A 19,300-nucleotide genomic window follows, 5' to 3' on the forward strand; every position below is an offset into this window, starting at 1 on the left:
ATTTCTTCTTGTTTGGGCAGTTGTATTTGAGGTGTCCTAGTTCTTTACAATAGTTACATCTGATAGATTGCATGTTCTTGAAAAGAATATAATACGAATTGCGTGGATTCTGTTAAGCACATTTGACTTCTGAAGTCGGGTTGCCAAAAAAACTATGTTTCCTTTAACACTTGAGTAAAGAGATTTGATCTTAGTTTCTTCTACAATTGGCTCAAAAAAAGCGTGATTCAGAATGGGGAGAGAGCTTCTATGGATCAGGTCATTTCTGACACTCTCAAATTCATCCCGAGATTTGGTAATTATTTTTGCACTAGGACCATGTTCAATTGCATGTTCCATTAATGCTAGAGTCTCAATGTATCTTCATGGAGGAGTAAAAATCCTGATCTCTGTCTGAAGAAGCGAAGTTTCTGTACTAACTGGTACTTTCATGCCCAGTTAGTCTGATTATAAATGCCCTCAAGAAATTTCCATGCTTCTCTAGCAGTTTTGAAAGTACTTAGGTTGATCCCTATATTGCTTTCAAAGGAGCCCATCAACCATGTTATAACTTGAACATTATTATGCCTCATTCTTCAAGTTTTTCTGGCTCAGTAGATTTCCTCTAAGTCCCATCTATGTATCCAAGAAGACATTTTCCATGAATAACATTTCGCATAAATGGGGCCCAAAAGGTGTAATTGGTGACATTGAGTTTGATGGGTACAAGTTGGAAGGACTCTGATTTTTCCATGGGAAGGGATGCAAATAAAGCAATAGTGTAGCAAGGTGGTCCCTTTTGGGTGGCAAAGAGACTCAAATAGAGGGAAAGTTGTAGCCTGGCAGAGAGAGAGAGGGAGGTTGTTTGTAGAGAGAAAATTTGATTTCCTGTGAAGGAAACATAGAGGGTTGAGAGAGGGACAATACTGAGAGAGAAACAAAAGGTTGAAAATGGGTTTTCTCTCTCTTCTCCTAACAACTAAGAAACCGTGGCTCCAACCTTGTGAAGAGTGTACAAGTCTTTCAAATCATATCATGCCCTTAACAGCCGCAACCGAGCCAAGCACAGTGCATCCAAGTAAGGATCAGCCAAAGAAGAAATGCTCTTGAGGATAAACCAAGAAGAGAAGGCTACCAAAAACCAGAGACATTCTCAACTCTCACTCTAAAATAAATGTTAGTACGTATGTGTGGCCATGGGGCCTTTAAAAGTGTAATATTTCTCTCTATTATAAATAAATGCTTATCACTAAACAATGAAGGCGTCTTAGAGAGAGAAAGTATCGTTATCTAATGGCTAGAAAGTAACCACCCACTTCCCAGGATTACAGGGCCACGTTTTCTCAGAGATTTCAGGAGGAAGCCAAATGTTGGAGAACGGCCTCATCCATCCCTCTTTAAGAAGGGTTTCATGGCCATGGAGAGGTACATAGAAATTTACAGAGTTCTTATAGTTCTGGTAGAAGCATGATCTTTGCGATCGATAGTCTCAAGACACTGCCCCTAATCTTTAGAGTAGGTCCATCTCTTCCCTCAAGTTTTTCAACATTAGTATCAGAGTTTTTTCTGGAAGCGTGGTGGGCTCGTAACCTACTGTTCGCAGGTTCCATTATTCATTTATTTATGTTTTATTTAATTCTTGCACGTAACCCAAGGGTCCCAAGATCGAAATCGATTATTTGGTTTCCTGTGAGTTTGTATTTTATTGAACAATATCTCTTTTAAAAAAAAATTTATCAATTCTCTATTTACTTTGTTGAAATTTGTCATCTCCGAGAAAGTTGATTTCATGAGCCATGAGTCAATTTATTATTTATTTGTTATTATCTCTAAGATAATTGTTCCATTGTTAGGTTTATCTTATTGTTGTAAAAATTAGCTGAAATCCTTTGATATTAATCTGTTGCTATTTTCTCTCATAAATTATTATACCTTTTGCAAGTTAATAGGCGTACTTTGTTAAAGCAACAAAAGTAGACGCACTTTGATTTAAACCATCTGCACTTTTGATATATGCACTTTGTAAATAGGAGATTTCTATCGAAAGGTAGAGAGAAACAAATCACATATTTTTTATTCTCTCTTGACCTTTATTTTTTGCTCATCATCAAGGTAACATTTTTTTTAATGCTGACTTGTTTTTTTTTTTTTTTGTGCCACTTTGGTGACCAATATTTTTTTTTTGAGGCAAACGTTTTCAACAGATATCGTTGTTGATAGTTATAAAAATAAAAATAAATAAATAAAAGATTGTAGAAATTTTAGAGAGATAAAGATAAAGACATATAGTAGCTGAAATCAGTTGGCTTGCACCTTAATTTCTTTCATATTTTATTGCTGAAAATTTGTGCGTAATTTTATTGAATTATTGAAAATTGTTATGCACACAAGAACTATTCAAGTAAAGGTTGTAATATTAATTGCATGCATTTTTTTTGTGGCTTATAATTTAGGGATTTACTACATATTTTATTTGCATAATAATTGTCATTGCATTGCATAATTATCCTATGCTTGGGTCTTTTTAAGTTAGAAAATTTTATGATCTTGATTTTGTGAATTCATTATTTTTATGATTATGCAATGCCATATTTTTGTTGAAAAATATCAAAATATCATTGTATACTCTCTCTCTCTTGTGCTAAAACATATTCATATCTTTATAAAACTTATTTTTATGCAAGATTTGACATAAAGTATTTGTTGCCTTACTTTATTAATTTTTTGTTTCATCACAGCAGTGCGAACATAAACTATTCGATAAATTATTTTTTTTTGAGGTCCCAGCTCACTGAGAGTCAGCAAACCTATTGAGTTAACTAGTAGACAACCCTTTCTTAACCACATTTATTTTTTTCCTTTTTTTTTGAACTTTTAGTTATTGTCTAAAATTTTAAAATGGTATCTAAGCTAGTTATGTCAAAACTTTCCAAACTTGAAAAACTCAATGGGACCAAGTTTTCTATGTGGAAAAGAAAAATTGGATATATTCTTTTTCAAGATAGGGTAGATTATGTCTTAGAAACAGAACCACTAGTTATAGAGTCTAATGCCAATGGTCAAGTCAGAAGGCGACTAGAAAAATTGTTAGAAGATGACAAAGTAGCTAGGACTACTATATTGAGCTTTATGGAAGATGATTTAATTAGAGTCTTTGAGGATTACACAACAGCTCAAAATATGATGGGCGCCTTATCTGAAAAGTATGGGACCACTTCTGCGACCCATGTACAATTGTTGTTAGAAAAGTACAATTCTTGCAGAATGAAAGAAACGGACTCAGTGACCGAGCATGTCAATAAAATGACACTACTTGCAAAGGACTTTGTTGCAACTGGGAATCCAGTCTCCGATCGCATGCAAGTGTCCATTGTCCTTAACAGTCTCCCTCCATCTTCGGAGTGTGTTGTAATTGCATGGAACCATTCTTCACAAGGGATAACCACGTTAAATCTTCTCATGCATCTCAGTGTTGAAGCTGAGAGAAGAATGAAGAAGAAATCAAATGAGCTCTACTTTGTCCAAAGTTTATCTTCTCAGATCCCCAAGAAACCTTTCAATTATCAGAAAAATAATAAGTATAAGGGAAATGGGAGAAAATTTTAAAATCAAAAGAATAAAGTTGAAAAAACCTGTTTTTATTGTAAGGAAATTGGGCACATCAAGTTTAATTGTCCTAAGCTGAAAAATAAACATAACAACTTTGTTCGAAATAATCAAAATAAGAGAAATGACTTGATCTGCGTTGTCCTAAAATCAATAATTGTCGATCATTACCTGAGAAATTGGTGGGTCGACTCAGCCTCCACTTGACATGTCTCGAGGACCAAGGACGGATTCACATAATTGAAAGAGATTACAGCCGGTAACCAGCGGATTTATATGAGAAATGACACCTACTGCGATGTACTAGGTTTTGGTACTTTCAAGCTATGTTTACCAAGAGGAACAAGTCTCTTATTGACTGATACATTGTATGCGTCCAATATGAGGCGCAAATTAATTATTTCTGTCCCTAGGCTGGACGACAAGGGTTACGAAATAAGATTCAGGTCTGGTCGAGTTACCATTGGGAAGCATTCTAGGGCTTTGGTGTATGGTACTAAAGTTGACAATTTGTACCGACTGAATATTAATAAAAGTTCATCATTTTCTGATTATATTGATGGTCCTTTAGATGTTTTTATGTGTATGGATGATCCATATTTATGTCACTATAGATTAGGACATATAAATAAAGACAAAATGAATCAAATGCTTAAAAGAGGCTTGCTCCCCAATTTAGGAGAAATTGTATTCAAAACATGCGAGCCATGTATTTCTAGTAAATTAACTAAGAAGTCTTTTCATAAAGGGAAAAGGTCTAGTGAATTACTTAGTATTGTTCACTCTGATATATGTGGCCCATTAAATGTGAAAACACATAGAGGTATGTAATATTTCATAACATTTATAGACGATTATTCACGTTATGGATATGTATACCTAATTAGTAAGAAATCAAATGCATTAAAAACATTTAAAGAATATAAAGATGAGGTAGAAAATCAGTTAGGTAGACATATTAACATTCTTCGAACAGATAGAGGAGGTAAATATTGTTCCGCCTTATTTTCTAAATTTTCTAAGGAGAATGATATAATTCACCAAACAAATATGGCATGTACACCACAACAAAATGATGTAGCTGAAAGAAGAATATAACTCTAATAGACATTGTTAGGTCCATGATGAGCCATTCAAATTTATCTCCTCATTTTCGGGGCGAGGCTCTCAACACTGTAATCTATATCATTATGCATGTTCCAACTAAATATATAAACTTGACCCTTATGAATCATGGACAGGTAGGAAACCTGACCTTACTATCTTGAAAGTTTGGAGTTCTTGGGTACATATGTTTATACCATCATAAAATAGAGATAAATTACAAAGTAAAACTATAAAATGCTCTTTATAGGCTATTCAGAAAATTCTAAAGGGCTATAACCATGATACTAGATCATTAGTAGAGAATCGTGATGCTCATTTCTTAGAATATATAGATGATAAAAAAATTTTAAGTAAGCATATTGACTTACATGAAATTGATAAAGATAAGGGTCTGAAAGACCCTGTTTCTCAAACTCCCTCTACATTTTGTGAGAATGATTCAATTGAATCAAGTATACCAGATAGGCCAAAAAGAACTAGAGCCCCACCAACGATTTTAGAAGAATTTTATGTATTTATGAATGAAGATAATTACACTTCAATGAGTAAAGATACAATAGATGAACCTCGAAGCTACAATGAAGCTATTAGCTCACATGACTCAGCTGAGTGGATTCAAGCCATGGATAATGAACTTGATTCTATTAAAAGAAATCAAGTCTAGGAGTTGGTTGACCTCCCTAAAGATAGAAAATTCATCAGTTGCAAATGGGTCCTAAAGACAAAGCTTAATGCAAATGGATCCATTGATAAATATAAAGTTAGGTTGGTAGCTAAAGGATTTACCCAAAGGGAGGGCACATATTATGTAGAAACTTATTCTCCAGTAGCCAAATTTTTATCTATTAGGATCATCCTTGTATTAGTTGCATATTATGATCTAGAATTATTTCAGATAGATGTCAAAACAGCTTTCTTAAATGGAGAATTAAAAGAAGATATATACATGAAACAACCAGAAGGATATGTAATTAAAGGCTAAGAAGACAAAGTATATAAACTTAAAAAATCTTTACATGGTCTAAAACAGTCTTCTAGGCAACAGTACTTTACTTTTCATAATGCAATCACTGAAATTGGTTATATAGCCAATATGTTAGACCATTATGTATATGTCTGAAATAGTAGGAGCAACTTTGTTATATTGTCACTCTATGTTGATGATATTTTGATAATCGGTAATGATATTGGCATGATTAACCATCCCAAATCATGGCTAAGTTCTCATTTTGAGATAAAAGATATGGGAGAAGCCTCATATATATTATGCATTAAGATAACAAGAGATAGAAGTTCAAGACTTCTATGTTTATCTCAAGAAAATAATTTAGAAAGTGTTTTAAAGAGATTTAAAATGAAAAATTGCAAGCCCATAGATACACCTATTTGTAAAGGCTTGAAATTATTAAAGAAAATGTGTCCATTAAATGATAGTGAGAAACCTGAAATGTAAAGAATTCTATATGCTCAAGCTCTAGGATGCATTAATTATGTCATGTTGTGTACAAGACCTGATTTGAGTCATGCATATAGTCTTGTAAGTAGATTCAGAGTAATCCTGGGATGGCTTATTGGCAAGCTGTAAAAAGGATACTAAGATATATTCAGAAAACTAAAAATTACAAGTTGTGCTTCCAAGCTAACAACTTAGAGGTTACTGGGTACTCTGATGCAGATTTTGCAGGAGACCCAGATGATAGAAAATCAACCTCAGGAATTGTATTCCTCTTTGGAGGTAGATGTGTTTCTTCGTCTAGTAAGAAACAAGGTTGTGTAGCTCGGTATACTATGGAAGCCGAGTATATTGCTTGTAGCATTGCTACAACCTATGTCGTCTGGATTAAACGCTTCATAAATGATTTGAAGCTGGATGTAGCTGACGGATCGGTTACAAGTGTTTGTGATAATCAGGCTACTATTTCATCAATTAGAAATGGAGCTTATAGTTCCAAAGGTAAGCACATTGAAATTGATTATCATTATATTTATGATATTATTAGACAGAATAAAATAATTGTAAGTTATTTGCTATCTTCAGATATGATTGCAGACCCTTTAACAAAGGGATTGAGTGCAGAAATATTATCAAAGCATGTAGCTTTGTTGGGACTTAGAAATATTTAAGTCAGGAACTCCCAAATGGGATATTTTTTGATGTCTTAGTCATGAGAGGAAAAACCGCATTAGTGTAAAAAACCATGACATGACTTTAGATATTATTTGTTATGAGATGTATACCCGCACTTGTGTAAAAGCCTCATGACAAAAATATGCACATAAATATTAAATTCATTAAGTGGTAAAGACTTTATGATATTTCAATATAACTGGCCCTCATGGCCAAGTGGGAGATGTTGGTATGTGTGTGTGGCCATGAGGCCTTTAAACGTGTAAAATTTCTCTCTCTTATAATTTAATACTTATCACTAAAAAAGGAAGGCTTCTTAGAGAGAGAAAGTGTCGTTATCTAATGGCTATAAATTAACTACCCACTTCCCAGGATTACAAGGCCACGTTTTCTCAAAGATTTCAGAAAGAAGCCGAACGTTGGAAAACGGCTTTCTCCATCCCTCTTTAAGAAGGGTTTCATGGCTATGGAAAGGTACATAGAAATTTATAAAGTTCTCACAGTTCTAGTAAAAGCCTGATCTTTGCGATCGATAGTCTCAAGACATTGTCTCTAATTCTAGGAGTGGGTCCATCTCTTTCCTCAAGTTTTTCAACAATAAAGAGAGGAGTTTGAAAGGTCTCACAAGAGAGTGAAAAACAGAGTTTTAGAGAGAAACCTGGGCAATGTTCAGCGTATCCCAAGAACGAGAATTTCATGCGCAAATCATTGTCTTATCCACAAATACCAAACACCAAGACAAGGAATTTTCTAGAGTGAGAAAATATCTGAGGATGAAGATTTGTCTCTTTGAATGCAAATTCGATCTAGAGAGAGAAAATGTGAACACAAGATGATATAGAGTGATAAAAATCAAGCAAAATGAAAAAAGAGAAACAAATCCAACAAATTAAGAGAGACAAAATCCAGGAAATCAAGAGAGACCAGGTTCACTGTGACAAAAGAGAGAGAAGGGAGAGCGACCGAGATGCAGAGGGCAGAGCTTCTCAACCGGATGATAGAGACAGTAGATCCATAAGCGGTGCAGTCACCAGATCCAATTGATGGCAGAGTTTTGTAGGGTGGCAAGTTTAGATGTGGTTTTAGAATGAAGACAATCAGATATTCAAATCAGGTTTCAGGGGAGAAAGAAGAAGGGGCAGAGCAGGAGAGAAAGAAAGAGGGGCCGAATGAATTTTTATTTTTTTTTAAAGTGGCAGAGAGATAATGGCGGAGATTTTAGAGAGAGAAAGATAGAAACGGAGAGAATACAGAGAGAAAATATGGACACCTTTGATGGCCCTGAATCACGTCTCCAGGCTTTGTAGATCTATTGATATATAAACTTGATATTATTTCTATTGATATATAAACTTGATGTATAGTGGTGAATTTATACATGAAAGTACAGTTAATGGCTTCTATAACTTCACAGTTTCTATAACTGTTCATAGCTAAATCCTTAGTTCTCCACGATTCAATCAAAATTTAAACTGCTTCTTCAATTTGACATTCATTGTACTGTGTTGCTCTACTGTTTTCTTTTATTTGATTTTACTCTTCATACATAGTGGTACAAGTGGTAACAATGATGAGTACTTGAAATCCCAATTCTTCTGCGAAAACATAACCAAAGAAAAGGATTGGTTATATAAGCAATGTGACAATTGCTTTTCCTGTTGTAGGTTCTCCACATATCCTTAAAAAACCCAACTCCTTACCCAGTACCCCGTAGGGATAAGGGGTAAGCATAACAAAGTTATGCTTCCATCACTTTGTGATGGAAACATCAATTCCATCATTGTCCATCATGAAATTATGGACATGATGGAACCCAACGGTTGTAAGAAATTGGAATGGACTCAAGGCTAGGCGGCCTGGTTAGTTGGATACCGCAACTTGATGTAATGAGTTCCATTGTAAGAGACCCCCGTCCCTGGTCAACTACCAAAAAATGAAAAAATTGAAGGCGTCAACCTTACATTGTAGGTACACCTCAAAAATCTACTAGAAAAAGTTTTTTTGATACTAGAAAACTATCCATTTGATAATTTAGACTGAAATATAGTTATTTAAATGAATATAAATAAATTAAAAAATTAAAAAATTTAAAAAAAAGGAAAAGAAGAAGTGGTTTCGAGTTAGAAATGAGAGAGATAGAGATCATGTCGTGACGACCCTGGGCCATACCATTACTACATTCTTCATTATATTCCCTCGGCCACAAAACCCAACCTAGGGGTAATGTAGGACTCCAAAGTTTCTATTGTATCCTCTTTAACATAGTGCCCAATAGAAAACAAAAGGAAAATTTTATCTAAATACCCATAAGAGATTAACTATTTAACATTTTATATTTAACATTTTATACGTTTGCAACTATTCCAACCCAAGGTCGTGTGCTTTTTTTATAGGTATTTTGATGAGTAATTTGGTAAATTTTCCAAAGAAAACAACATCCTAAAACAGAACATAGATGGTCCAAAACTTGAATTGTGAAAATGAATTATGAAATAACTCTAAATACTTTTTTTTTTTGTAATCATCATGTGACAATTCTTAATTATATCCGACATTTCATATCTAAAAGGCCTCTGAAGAAGGTTTTAAGTTGAGGGAGCAAGTAGACAGTATACTCTAGCAAGAGCATATTGCACATGCAAATCTTCTGGTTAGTGTATCATTTCATAGCATCTTATCACATTAAGAACCCAAGAATTTTGTTGAAAATATTATAAAGGGAAGTATGTTGAGGAAGCATATACTTATCTAAAACAGTCCCATGCAACAGTCTTTAAATAAACAAAAACTATTGTGGAGGACTGCAGGCTGCTCCATGAGATCTGGTCAAATTAAAGTCCATAAGAATGGTAAAAAAAGGACCATCTGTAAAAGAAAGAGGAAACAGGGAAATTTCCAAATCTTGCCTTAAATTGGAACAAAACAAACCGAATTCGGTGTTGGATGCAATGCAATTAAGTATTTATAAACACACATATTGTGGACCAGGGCCAAACAGAATTTCAGCTTAATTGAGGGAGAAGTTCCCCGCAGGAAGCCAAAAATATTTATGATCAAAATCATAAGGAGTTGAAAGTTAAAAGGAAGCCTATATCAGTTTTCACTTTAAATAAAAGGTATAAAAAATTAAAAAGGCACAACTAATCAAATGCAATCTCCTTCGAAAATCCATTTGGAGATCGGTTTTGGGCATAAAATGTCAGAGGTCCATAATCTCGACTACCCTGCTGTGAAAAATGAAAGTCAGATTTTGAATTTAAATGCGTGTGATGTTTGATTTTGTTTTTGAATCATCAATCGTTGTTCATTTTAATTATTTGCAAATTAATAGAAGAACTCTATTGTTGAGATACAAAATCACAAATAAAAAGCATAATGCATCTAGAGTGACCTAAATCCTGTTCTAATACATATCCAAAAAAAAATTCCTGTTCTAAGATGATATTTGGAAGAAGACTGTACCTCATTTTAGCTTTTTCTATTTAAAAAAATTGTATATTATAAGACTAGTTACTTGTATCAATCATCCTTCGCCACCATACTTAAAATCACACAGTTAAACGTGTGTCACTTTTGCTATAAAAGTTTAAAATCTTTGACCCTAGGCGATGGCATGCACCAAGGTATAACAGTTTAAACTTTCTCTTAAGGAAAATTGTTTCGTGCGGGCTAGATCCCATTTCTATATATGCGGTCAAGAAGTATAAGGCATTCATTTTACAAATGGATGCAAATATGTGGTTCATCTAACAATAATTGAAACTAATGGTCCAATTTTTTTTAATATAATTATTATTTTTAAGTTTTAAAATTTATTTATTTTTTCATATTTATGATCTCCATGTTAAAGATTACGTATCTTTAAAAATTAAGTCTAAAAATCCATCTCAAAAATAGATTTATTAAAAGCCCGCATTTCTCCATAAGCGGGTTTGGCCTGCATGCTAACCACTTCCTTCTCATTATACTGTTAGTCAATAATACCTCCCAAACCGCCTGATTCTCCCTCCGCGGGCCAAAAATATTTTTTTTACCATGTGTGAAAGTTAAATTGTCCATCTGGTTCCAAATTCAAAAAGCCAAAAATGATTCTGACCTTCTTCAAAAAATAAATGACTTTTTTTTATAAATAAAAGAGAACGTATATAGCATGATACGCAGGATCATAATATATATTAATCACATCAGCAAAATAGATATATTGGGGATTTTTTATTTAGATTTCTGGGATCCAACTCAGAAGATAATTATTTTCAAATAAAAAATAATTTTTCAGGTTTTCAAATCTTAGATCTAGCCCTCTAACAATTGGACATTCCTTATTCAATCTTGGAACAGTGTTACTTGAAGCGCATGAAATATGCAATAACGTGCTATCTGAAAGAAAAAAGTTCTGTTGGAAGTTTGTTTGCTACGCTCAAGCTACATCCCCCAAATTTAAGAACCTAAAAATATTCCTAGCCTTAGATTTATTTCAGAAAATAAGTGAACAATATGCTCGTGCGGGAGCAGCATATCATTTTGCATACAATTTCTCAGACAGCGTGATATTCAATAAGGGTTCATAATTAGGTCCTCCTCATTGAGGAAGTTCATATCGAGAGCCGAGGCTCTAAACAATCAAATTAGAACCTATCTAACAAATTTTATGAGAAGAGGTTGCCCAAATATCTTTAAATTGGCCAGCTCAACATCAAGATGTATGGACTTTGAAAAAATAGATTTCAAGTTTTAAAAATAATGCATTTTGTAATACATTTTTGGACCGTTAATTTTTAAGATTTTTGAGTTTTCATAGATACCTACATTATTTTCTAAATATTAAATTTTATAATTAAAAATAAAAAATATATTTTAAAGCTATCATAAAGATTTTTAATATTAAAATTATATTTCTCGATAGTATTTGAAAGTGCATTTTACTTTGATTGTTTTAGAGCCTCAGCTCTATACAAAACCACACCCCTTCATCGAAAGGTTTGAAGTTTAAAGAGTCAAATACTTAAAAAACCAAGAAATAGGCCACGTCCAACACTCTCATCTGGCTTACTCGTAATTGCAGAGAGAGAAACAGTCATAGTTGTAGACAGAGAAACAGTCGTAGTTGGCGTCCATGCAACTCGCCGCCGCTCAGTAACATTTCACAATTTCCCTGAACCACGTCAAGACCCCGCCTCGCGCTCTCTATAAATACATCTCTCCAAATCATACAATGAGCAACAATAATCCTTCTCTTACTTTCTCTCTCTTAGAGGCTCCTTTTGACCTTTCTCTCTCTACAAATATCTAGCTACCCTCTTTGGACAGGCGGTATTGGGAAAGATGGGTTTTAATGGTGCTGCTACTCTTGCGCTACTCATACTGTTGGTGAGCAGTAACAGCTTCAACATGTGTTTTGGGCAGCTGAGCTCCAATTTCTATGACTCATCCTGTCCCAATGCTCTCTCCACTATCCGATCGAAAATCCGCTCGGCGATATCCGCTGAGAGGCGCATGGGTGCCTCCCTCATCCGCCTTCACTTCCACGACTGCTTTGTCAATGTAAGTGATCAATTTCATTTCTTCAGATGTGAGAGAGAGAGAGAGGGCAATTAATCAACTCCCATCTGTGACTCCATCTCTCTCTCTCTATAATTTTTACTGATGTTCTGCATGATGTGTATAAAACAGGGATGCGATGGTTCGTTGTTATTGCCTGAAGAGAAGACAGCACGTGGGAACAATAACTCCGCGAGAGGGTTCGAAGTGATCGACGAAGTTAAATCGGAGGTGGAAAGCATCTGCCCAGGCGTTGTTTCATGCGCTGATATCCTTGCCGTAGCAGCAAGAGACTCTTCAGAAGCCGTAAGTTCTATTCAGTTTAGTTTTGGAGGAAGAGATTCTTAAAATTCTTCCTTTTACCTCTCTTCCTCCTAACACCAACATCCTCAATCCCAAAATCAACTGACAAAAACCACAAAAATGATCCACAGATGGGAGGACCAACATGGACAGTGAAACTAGGCAGAAGGGATTCAGCCACTGCAAGCGAGACCGACGCCAACGCAAACCTCCCGAGCTTCACAGATAACCTCGACGAGCTTATCTCTCTCTTCTCCCGCAAGGGCCTCAATACTCAGGACCTCGTCGCCCTCTCCGGTTCTCACACCATAGGCCAAGCCCAGTGCTCCACTTTCAGAGACAGAATCCACAACGAGGCCAACATCGATTCCGGTTTTGCAAGCACCAGACAGAGAGGGTGCCCAACATCTGGTAGTGACACCAACTTGGCTCCTCTGGACTTAGTCACTCCAACTAGCTTTGATAACAACTACTTCAAGAACTTGCTTCAATTGAAGGGCTTGCTCCACTCTGATCAAGTCTTGTTCAATAATGGCTCTACTGATGGTTTGGTCAGAACTTATAGCGAGAGTAGGAGCACTTTCTATTCAGATTTTGCCTCAGCTATGGTGAAGATGGGAGACATTGGGCCTCTTACTGGTTCTTCAGGGCAGATAAGGACTAATTGTGGGGTACCTAACTGAAATGATTGATGCCAAAGTGCCCTAAACATTTAAATGGTGTTTGGCTTTTATGTTGATCTGAGTGCAAGTGTAGTATATGTCATTATCGATTGTTTTGATCCACGGTGTTATGAGGGGGGGGGGCATCAACCAAACCCCCTCGGTTTTGTTTTCTTTTCTAAGTTTTCCCTTGTCTGGAAGTACAAACACCAATCAGAGGCTATTGTTAAGTAAAGTGAAGTTTGTTACCGTACTTCAAATAGCAGACAACTAACTCTTTTTCTCTATACGTCTTTTTCCCCTCTTTTTTTCGAACCCATTTTCTCTATACGTCTTTTTCCTCTCTTTTTCTCGAACCCATTTCTTTCGAGTGTAACAATGATAGAAAAAACAAAAAAAACGAAAACAAAAAAACTAAAAACGTGGTATGTCAGTGGAGATTTGCACCCCTACCGTTTGATGAGAATGGAGCAAGAGATCTAAAGTGGTATGTCAGTGGGGATTTGCGCCTCTATCAAAGTCAGAGGGCTAGCACCCCTACTGGAGTCAGAGGGCTAAAGTGGTATGTCAGTGGGGATTTGGACCCCTACAGTTTGGTGAGAATGGAGTCCGAGGGTTAAAGTGGTATGTTAGCGGGGATTTGGGCCCTTACCGTAATGTAGTCAGAGGGCTAAAGTGGTAAAAGTCAATGGGGATTTGCGCTCCTACACTTTGGTGATAATAGCGTCAGATACCTCATCACGGGGCTCGACAATACTACTGCCAAGGCCTTATACCGATTTGGGCCCCTACCCTTTGGTGAGAATGGAGTCACACACTTAGCAATACTACCATCAAAACCCCATGCCATTCAATATCACCTTCCATTCCCGCTATAAACCTATCCCAAAAAAAAAAAAAAAAAGTGTAACATTTGATTTAGTTAAAACTTCTGGTGATATGATCTTACTACATCTTGTACTAGAAATACGCACGTCGTCAAATTCAAAGGGAGTAAAAGGAGACGCCTTTCTAGAGACTCGCCTTAGTTTTAAATGGTCTGTATGAAACCGTAGCATACGTTTAATTATCACAAAACCCTAGGTTGGATTCCTATACTTAATTACCCCGAATTACCTGGAAAATCCTAGATTCATCCCCGACCCCTAGGTTTTTACTCTCTTCAATAGTTCAATAATCCCTAAATCCTCGATTCTCCACGATTCAACTTTGACATTTATTTGATTTTATTTTTTTGTACTTTGTGCTTTTATTTGATTTTAATCTTCTTATATTGGAATGGACTCAAGGCTAGGTGGTTTCTATTACATGTAAGGGACCCCTTCTACGTTGAACTACCAAAAAAAACATGGGTAAGGGTACCCCTTCCCTACTGAACTACCAAAAAAATAAAAAATCTTCTTATATATGTTTTTAATTTAAGAAAAAATTATAGAAAATATCAAGCTTACATTGTATTCACACCTAGAAAATCTATTAGAAAAGGTTGTTTTGATTCCAAAAAACCATCCATTTGATCCTTTAAACTAAAGTACGGACATTTTTTTTTTAAAAAAAAAGGGGTCAAATTTCAAGTTAGAAATAATGAATATTTTAAACTCATTATGTGGACCATCCATTTCTAACATTTTCAAATATTCACAGATCTACTTGTTTTGCAACATTTTTTAGGTTTTTATTTTATAATTAGGGGTAAAAGTAGATTTTTAGACAAATGCAAGGGTTTCATGTGCCCAAAATTCATCTTTCAGCATTATTTGGAGGTATACCTTACTTTGATTGTTTAATATTAACGCGTTACACAAACTGGCACAATCAAATACAAAAACATAATTTTATTTAGGTTTTAGGCGAGGCCAATGTAGATCTCAATACATTGAGGAGAGATCGCAAGATTTTCCCTTGTTAATTGTATCTGATTATGACCATAATTTCAAAAAACTGCCTTCTCTCATGGTCAATATATTCAATACAATATTTACATAGCACAATAAATTTGAGAAGGGAAGTCCCCAAATTTCTTTCCTAGAATTACGAATAAACACTTAAGAAAAAGTAAACAAGGCTATTACTTTGATATGATTATTAGCATGTGCAAAAACAGCCTTAAGTTTCTTTGACTCTTGATGTCTACGATGCCATGGATTTTGAAGTATGATAATGGATTTTCCAGTAAATAACACTTGCTAACTAAATTTTTCTTAACGTTTCCATCCAAGCTCGAAACAAAATGGTTCTCAGTTCGTTGAAAAGCTTATCAAAAGACTAAAAGTGCCAATATAATGTTTTTAGATGTAATTGAGTTGGAAGGCTAACAATGTAGAGGTCTATCAGTAAATGCATATAAAGAAAAAAACACGACAAATGTGTGATAAATGCATCCAAAACTGATGATCAGATATATGTTCTTATCAATTTGATTGAACTCTGTGATCGAGTTTTAAACCACCACCCACTATACGAACTAGCGATTCTGATCGGCCAGATCAGCTATCTATATCAGCCAAACGAGTGAAATTTGGTTTGAGAAAAATGGAAGAATAGAGTTTGGGAGATTAGGGGATGGGGACCTTCATCGCAGACCCACCAAATTCGATCCAAATCGGCAATTCTACATCTGGATTATCGGGTTTTGAGACATTGTCTAATCTAAACCTAGTTATAGTCGTGCATGGGATTTTCTATACTTGTGGCAAAAAAGGGAAGATCTCCCACTTTCTACCATTTTGGATTGCAAAAGAACCACGATTTTAGGAATAAAACTTATATTCTGCAGTAACAAATGGCAATCACTCACTCATAAAATTTTGCCAACTTATTGGAAACATATACCAAAACAAATTACAAAAATGATATGTAACACACTTATAATCAATTGAAATAACAGCTTTAACACTTCTCCATGCTTTAGGGTTTTAGTCATCAATCAGTTTAGTTGGGCACTCGGCAATTAGCCCTAATTTGGCCAGAAGAACCAGTGAGAGGCTCAATGTCTCCCATCTTCACCATAGCCGAAGCAAAATCCGTAAAGAAAGTGCTCTGACTGTTGCTGTAAGTTGTGACCAAACCATCAGTGGATCCATTGCTAAATAAAACCTGGTCGCTGTGCAATAGGCCCTTAAGCTCCACCAAGTTCTTGAAGTAATTGTTATCAAAGCTTCTCGGTGTGACCAAATCAAGAGGGGCAAGTTCATCATCGTCGTCGTCAGTCGGGCAATCGCTTTGGCGTGTGCTCGAGAATCCGGAGTCGATGTTGGCCTCATTGTAGATTCTCTCCCTAAATGTGAAGCATTGGGCTTGGCCAATGGTGTGGGCACCAGAGAGAGCAACCATATCTTGTCTGTCAAGGCCTTTTCTAGAGAAGAGAGAGATGAGCTCTTCTAAGTTATCTCTAAATGTAGGGAGGTTATCATTGGCAGCACTTTCGCTTGCAGTGGCTGAATCCCTTCTCCCCAACTTCACTGTCCATGTTGGTCCACCCATCTACAAAAATATTTGATGTTTTTGTTAGTTTTATATTTCATAAAGTAAAGTTGTGGCACATGTGGTAAATTACTAAGAAAAAATGAAGAGAAGAAAGGAATAAGAAGCCTAACTTTTAGAAAAAGATAAAGAGAAGAAAAAAAACGAAGCGGAAAGAGTGGGGAGCTCTTCTTCTTCACTTCTCTTTTCTTTCTTTCTTTTTCTTATTATTATTATTTTTTTTTTTTTAGATAACTCAATGGGGAAGATTCCCCTACCCATTTTTTTAGATAGAGTAAAGATTTAGTTTTTTTTTTTACCACCCAGCCCCTTTCCTAGAGTGGAGAGCTTTGGGATAATACAATGGATGTTTTGACTTGGATTTTGTCAACTAGCATGTTTTGAATCGGATTTGTCTCAATCATTGGCTCAATCTAACTCGGGACTCATCCGAGTCAGACCAGTGGAGAGATATCTCCTGAGTCGGAGCTCGATTCCAATTTTTAAAACACTGATTTCAGATAATGGGAAGAAAGAACCTAGGGGCTTTGAAACATTAAAATTGAGCATATCATCATAAGAGTTCAGATTTTCAAATTTTCCTTTCTTTTAGTCTTAGATTTAGAGTTCAGACTAAAGTTTTTACAAAGTTGAAACTCACAGCTTCTGATGAGTCTCTTGCTGCAACGGCCAGGATGTCAGCGCACGATACAACGCCTGGGCATATGCTCTCCACCTCTGATTTCACCTCATCAATCACTTCGAATCCTCTCGCTGAGTTGTTGTTGGCACGTGAGTTCTTCTCACTGCTAAATGACGACGTGTCGTCCAATAACAACGAACCATCGCATCCCTATTATATATACATCACACACACTATCAGTGAATAATAACTATGATCTCTTTATACCAAAAATAAATTGTCATTGTTTGCATCTCATTCATAAACTACAAATTTCTCTTTTTAAATCAAACTAGACACCATTATTTTTTCTCTCAAAAATCAAGCGAGACCTCTTAACATTTTATTCTCTATATAAAAAATTCAGTACTTCTCTCTCTCTGCAGGTGAACTAGACTACTAACATTAACGAAGCAGTCATGGAAATGAAGACGGATGAGAGAAGCGCCCATGCGTCTCTCGTCAGAGATCGCGGATCGAATGGCTGATCTAATGGTGGAGAGAGCCTTGGGGCATGAGGTGTCATAGAAGTTGGAGCTCAGCTGCGCACTACACATGCCACTGATACACACCAACACCATCACTAACGCACCTGTGATACTAACACTAAAACCCATCTCTCCAAAAGAGCCTAGAGAGAGAGATCAGAAGAGCCTAGAGGAAGAGAGGAGAAAATTATCTTGTTGTGCATTATGGAGGTGAGATGTATTTATATGGAGAATTTTCACTCGAGGTTGGGGGAGAAGAGAAAAAGCAATAGAGGATGAAGCCCACTGTTGGGGCTCAGTCAATGTAGGTGCACGCCAAATAAGACTGTTTCTCTCTCTACTACCACTAGTGAGCGACTTTTTCATATGATTTTTCATCTCCTTTTATGACTCCTCTCTCTGCAATTGTGCTGGTTTGGAGTTGGACGTGGTCTCTTCTTATGGAGTTTTAACCCTTACAACCAATGGTTTAAAAAACGGATCGGTGACCCGAATAGGGCTTCCAAAACCGATTCGGATCGGCAAATTGGCGATTCTGATCGGGAATCGGGTGAATCGGTCATAATAAAGCTTAAAAAAAATCCGAAAAAATTATTAAAATTCATTATAAATATTGTTTTTTAGGAATTCAATAAGAAATAAGGGTACTCCATTAAGAATTTTCATGTTTTTGAATGAATATGCGAATATTGATATGTTCTTTCCCTACATGAACCGTCATTCAGCATTTAATTTACATCACACAAAAGGATAAACATATAATTATCATGGAATAAGTATATCAACATACATGGACTACAATAAAGCATAAAATTAGTAACATATGATCTAAAAATAAAATGATAGACGACGTTATTGTTCTTCTTGGTCACGCTGGTGCCATTGATTGAATTCGTTTAACAACTCATTGATTCGATCTAAAAACGAACCATCGATATTAGCAAGCGTCTGACTATTCCCAAATCCCTGAGTGTTAGTGTTTTGTTGTATTCCCAATCTAAAATCCCCGAAGATTGTCCATTCTTCATGCTCACTTGCACTGTCGTGCTCATCCCTACACTGTTGCTGTTGGGACTCGATATGTGAATAATATGACTGGGATAGGGTGGCCTCAGAATCATCATCTCTCTCATTTTCTCTTTGAATAATATGGATTAAAAAAAAAAATAACAAATTTTCAAAAAAATCGATCATGGATTAAAAAAAAAAATCAGCAATTTTCAAAAAATTCTATCATGGATTACAAAAAAAAATTCGATCATGGATTAAAAAAAAAAAATCACAAATTTTCAAAAAATTCTATCATGGTTTACAAAAAAAAATTCGATCATGGATTAAAAAAAAA

The 19,300-nt window shown here is 35.6% G+C and overlaps 2 protein-coding genes across 2 annotated transcripts in view; one reads left to right on the plus strand and one right to left on the minus strand.

Moving 5' to 3' along the window:
* The window catches only part of LOC18437762 (peroxidase P7), a 48,145-nt gene extending 29,985 nt beyond the window's left edge, over positions 1-18,160 (minus strand). The window contains 4 exon segments of the mRNA XM_088847158.1: positions 16,039-16,041; positions 16,267-16,806; positions 17,447-17,638; positions 17,872-18,160. Coding sequence (XP_088703284.1) covers positions 16,039-16,041; positions 16,267-16,806; positions 17,447-17,638; positions 17,872-18,084 — 948 coding nt within the window. The 5' untranslated portion in view covers positions 18,085-18,160.
* On the plus strand, positions 12,039-13,576 carry LOC18437761 (peroxidase P7). The gene is made up of 3 exons (XM_006847960.4): positions 12,039-12,361; positions 12,491-12,664; positions 12,793-13,576. The coding sequence occupies exons 1-3, from the start codon at positions 12,143-12,145 to the stop codon at positions 13,342-13,344; spliced, it is 945 nt and encodes a 314-aa protein (XP_006848023.2). The 5' UTR covers positions 12,039-12,142; the 3' UTR covers positions 13,345-13,576.
* Positions 18,161-19,300: the final 1,140 nt, after the last annotated feature.

Source organism: Amborella trichopoda, chromosome 9 (assembly GCF_054954075.1).
Source record: "Amborella trichopoda isolate Santa Cruz 75 chromosome 9, AtrichopodaSantaCruz75HAP2 v2.0, whole genome shotgun sequence".
Taxonomy (NCBI): Eukaryota; Viridiplantae; Streptophyta; class Magnoliopsida; order Amborellales; family Amborellaceae; genus Amborella; species Amborella trichopoda.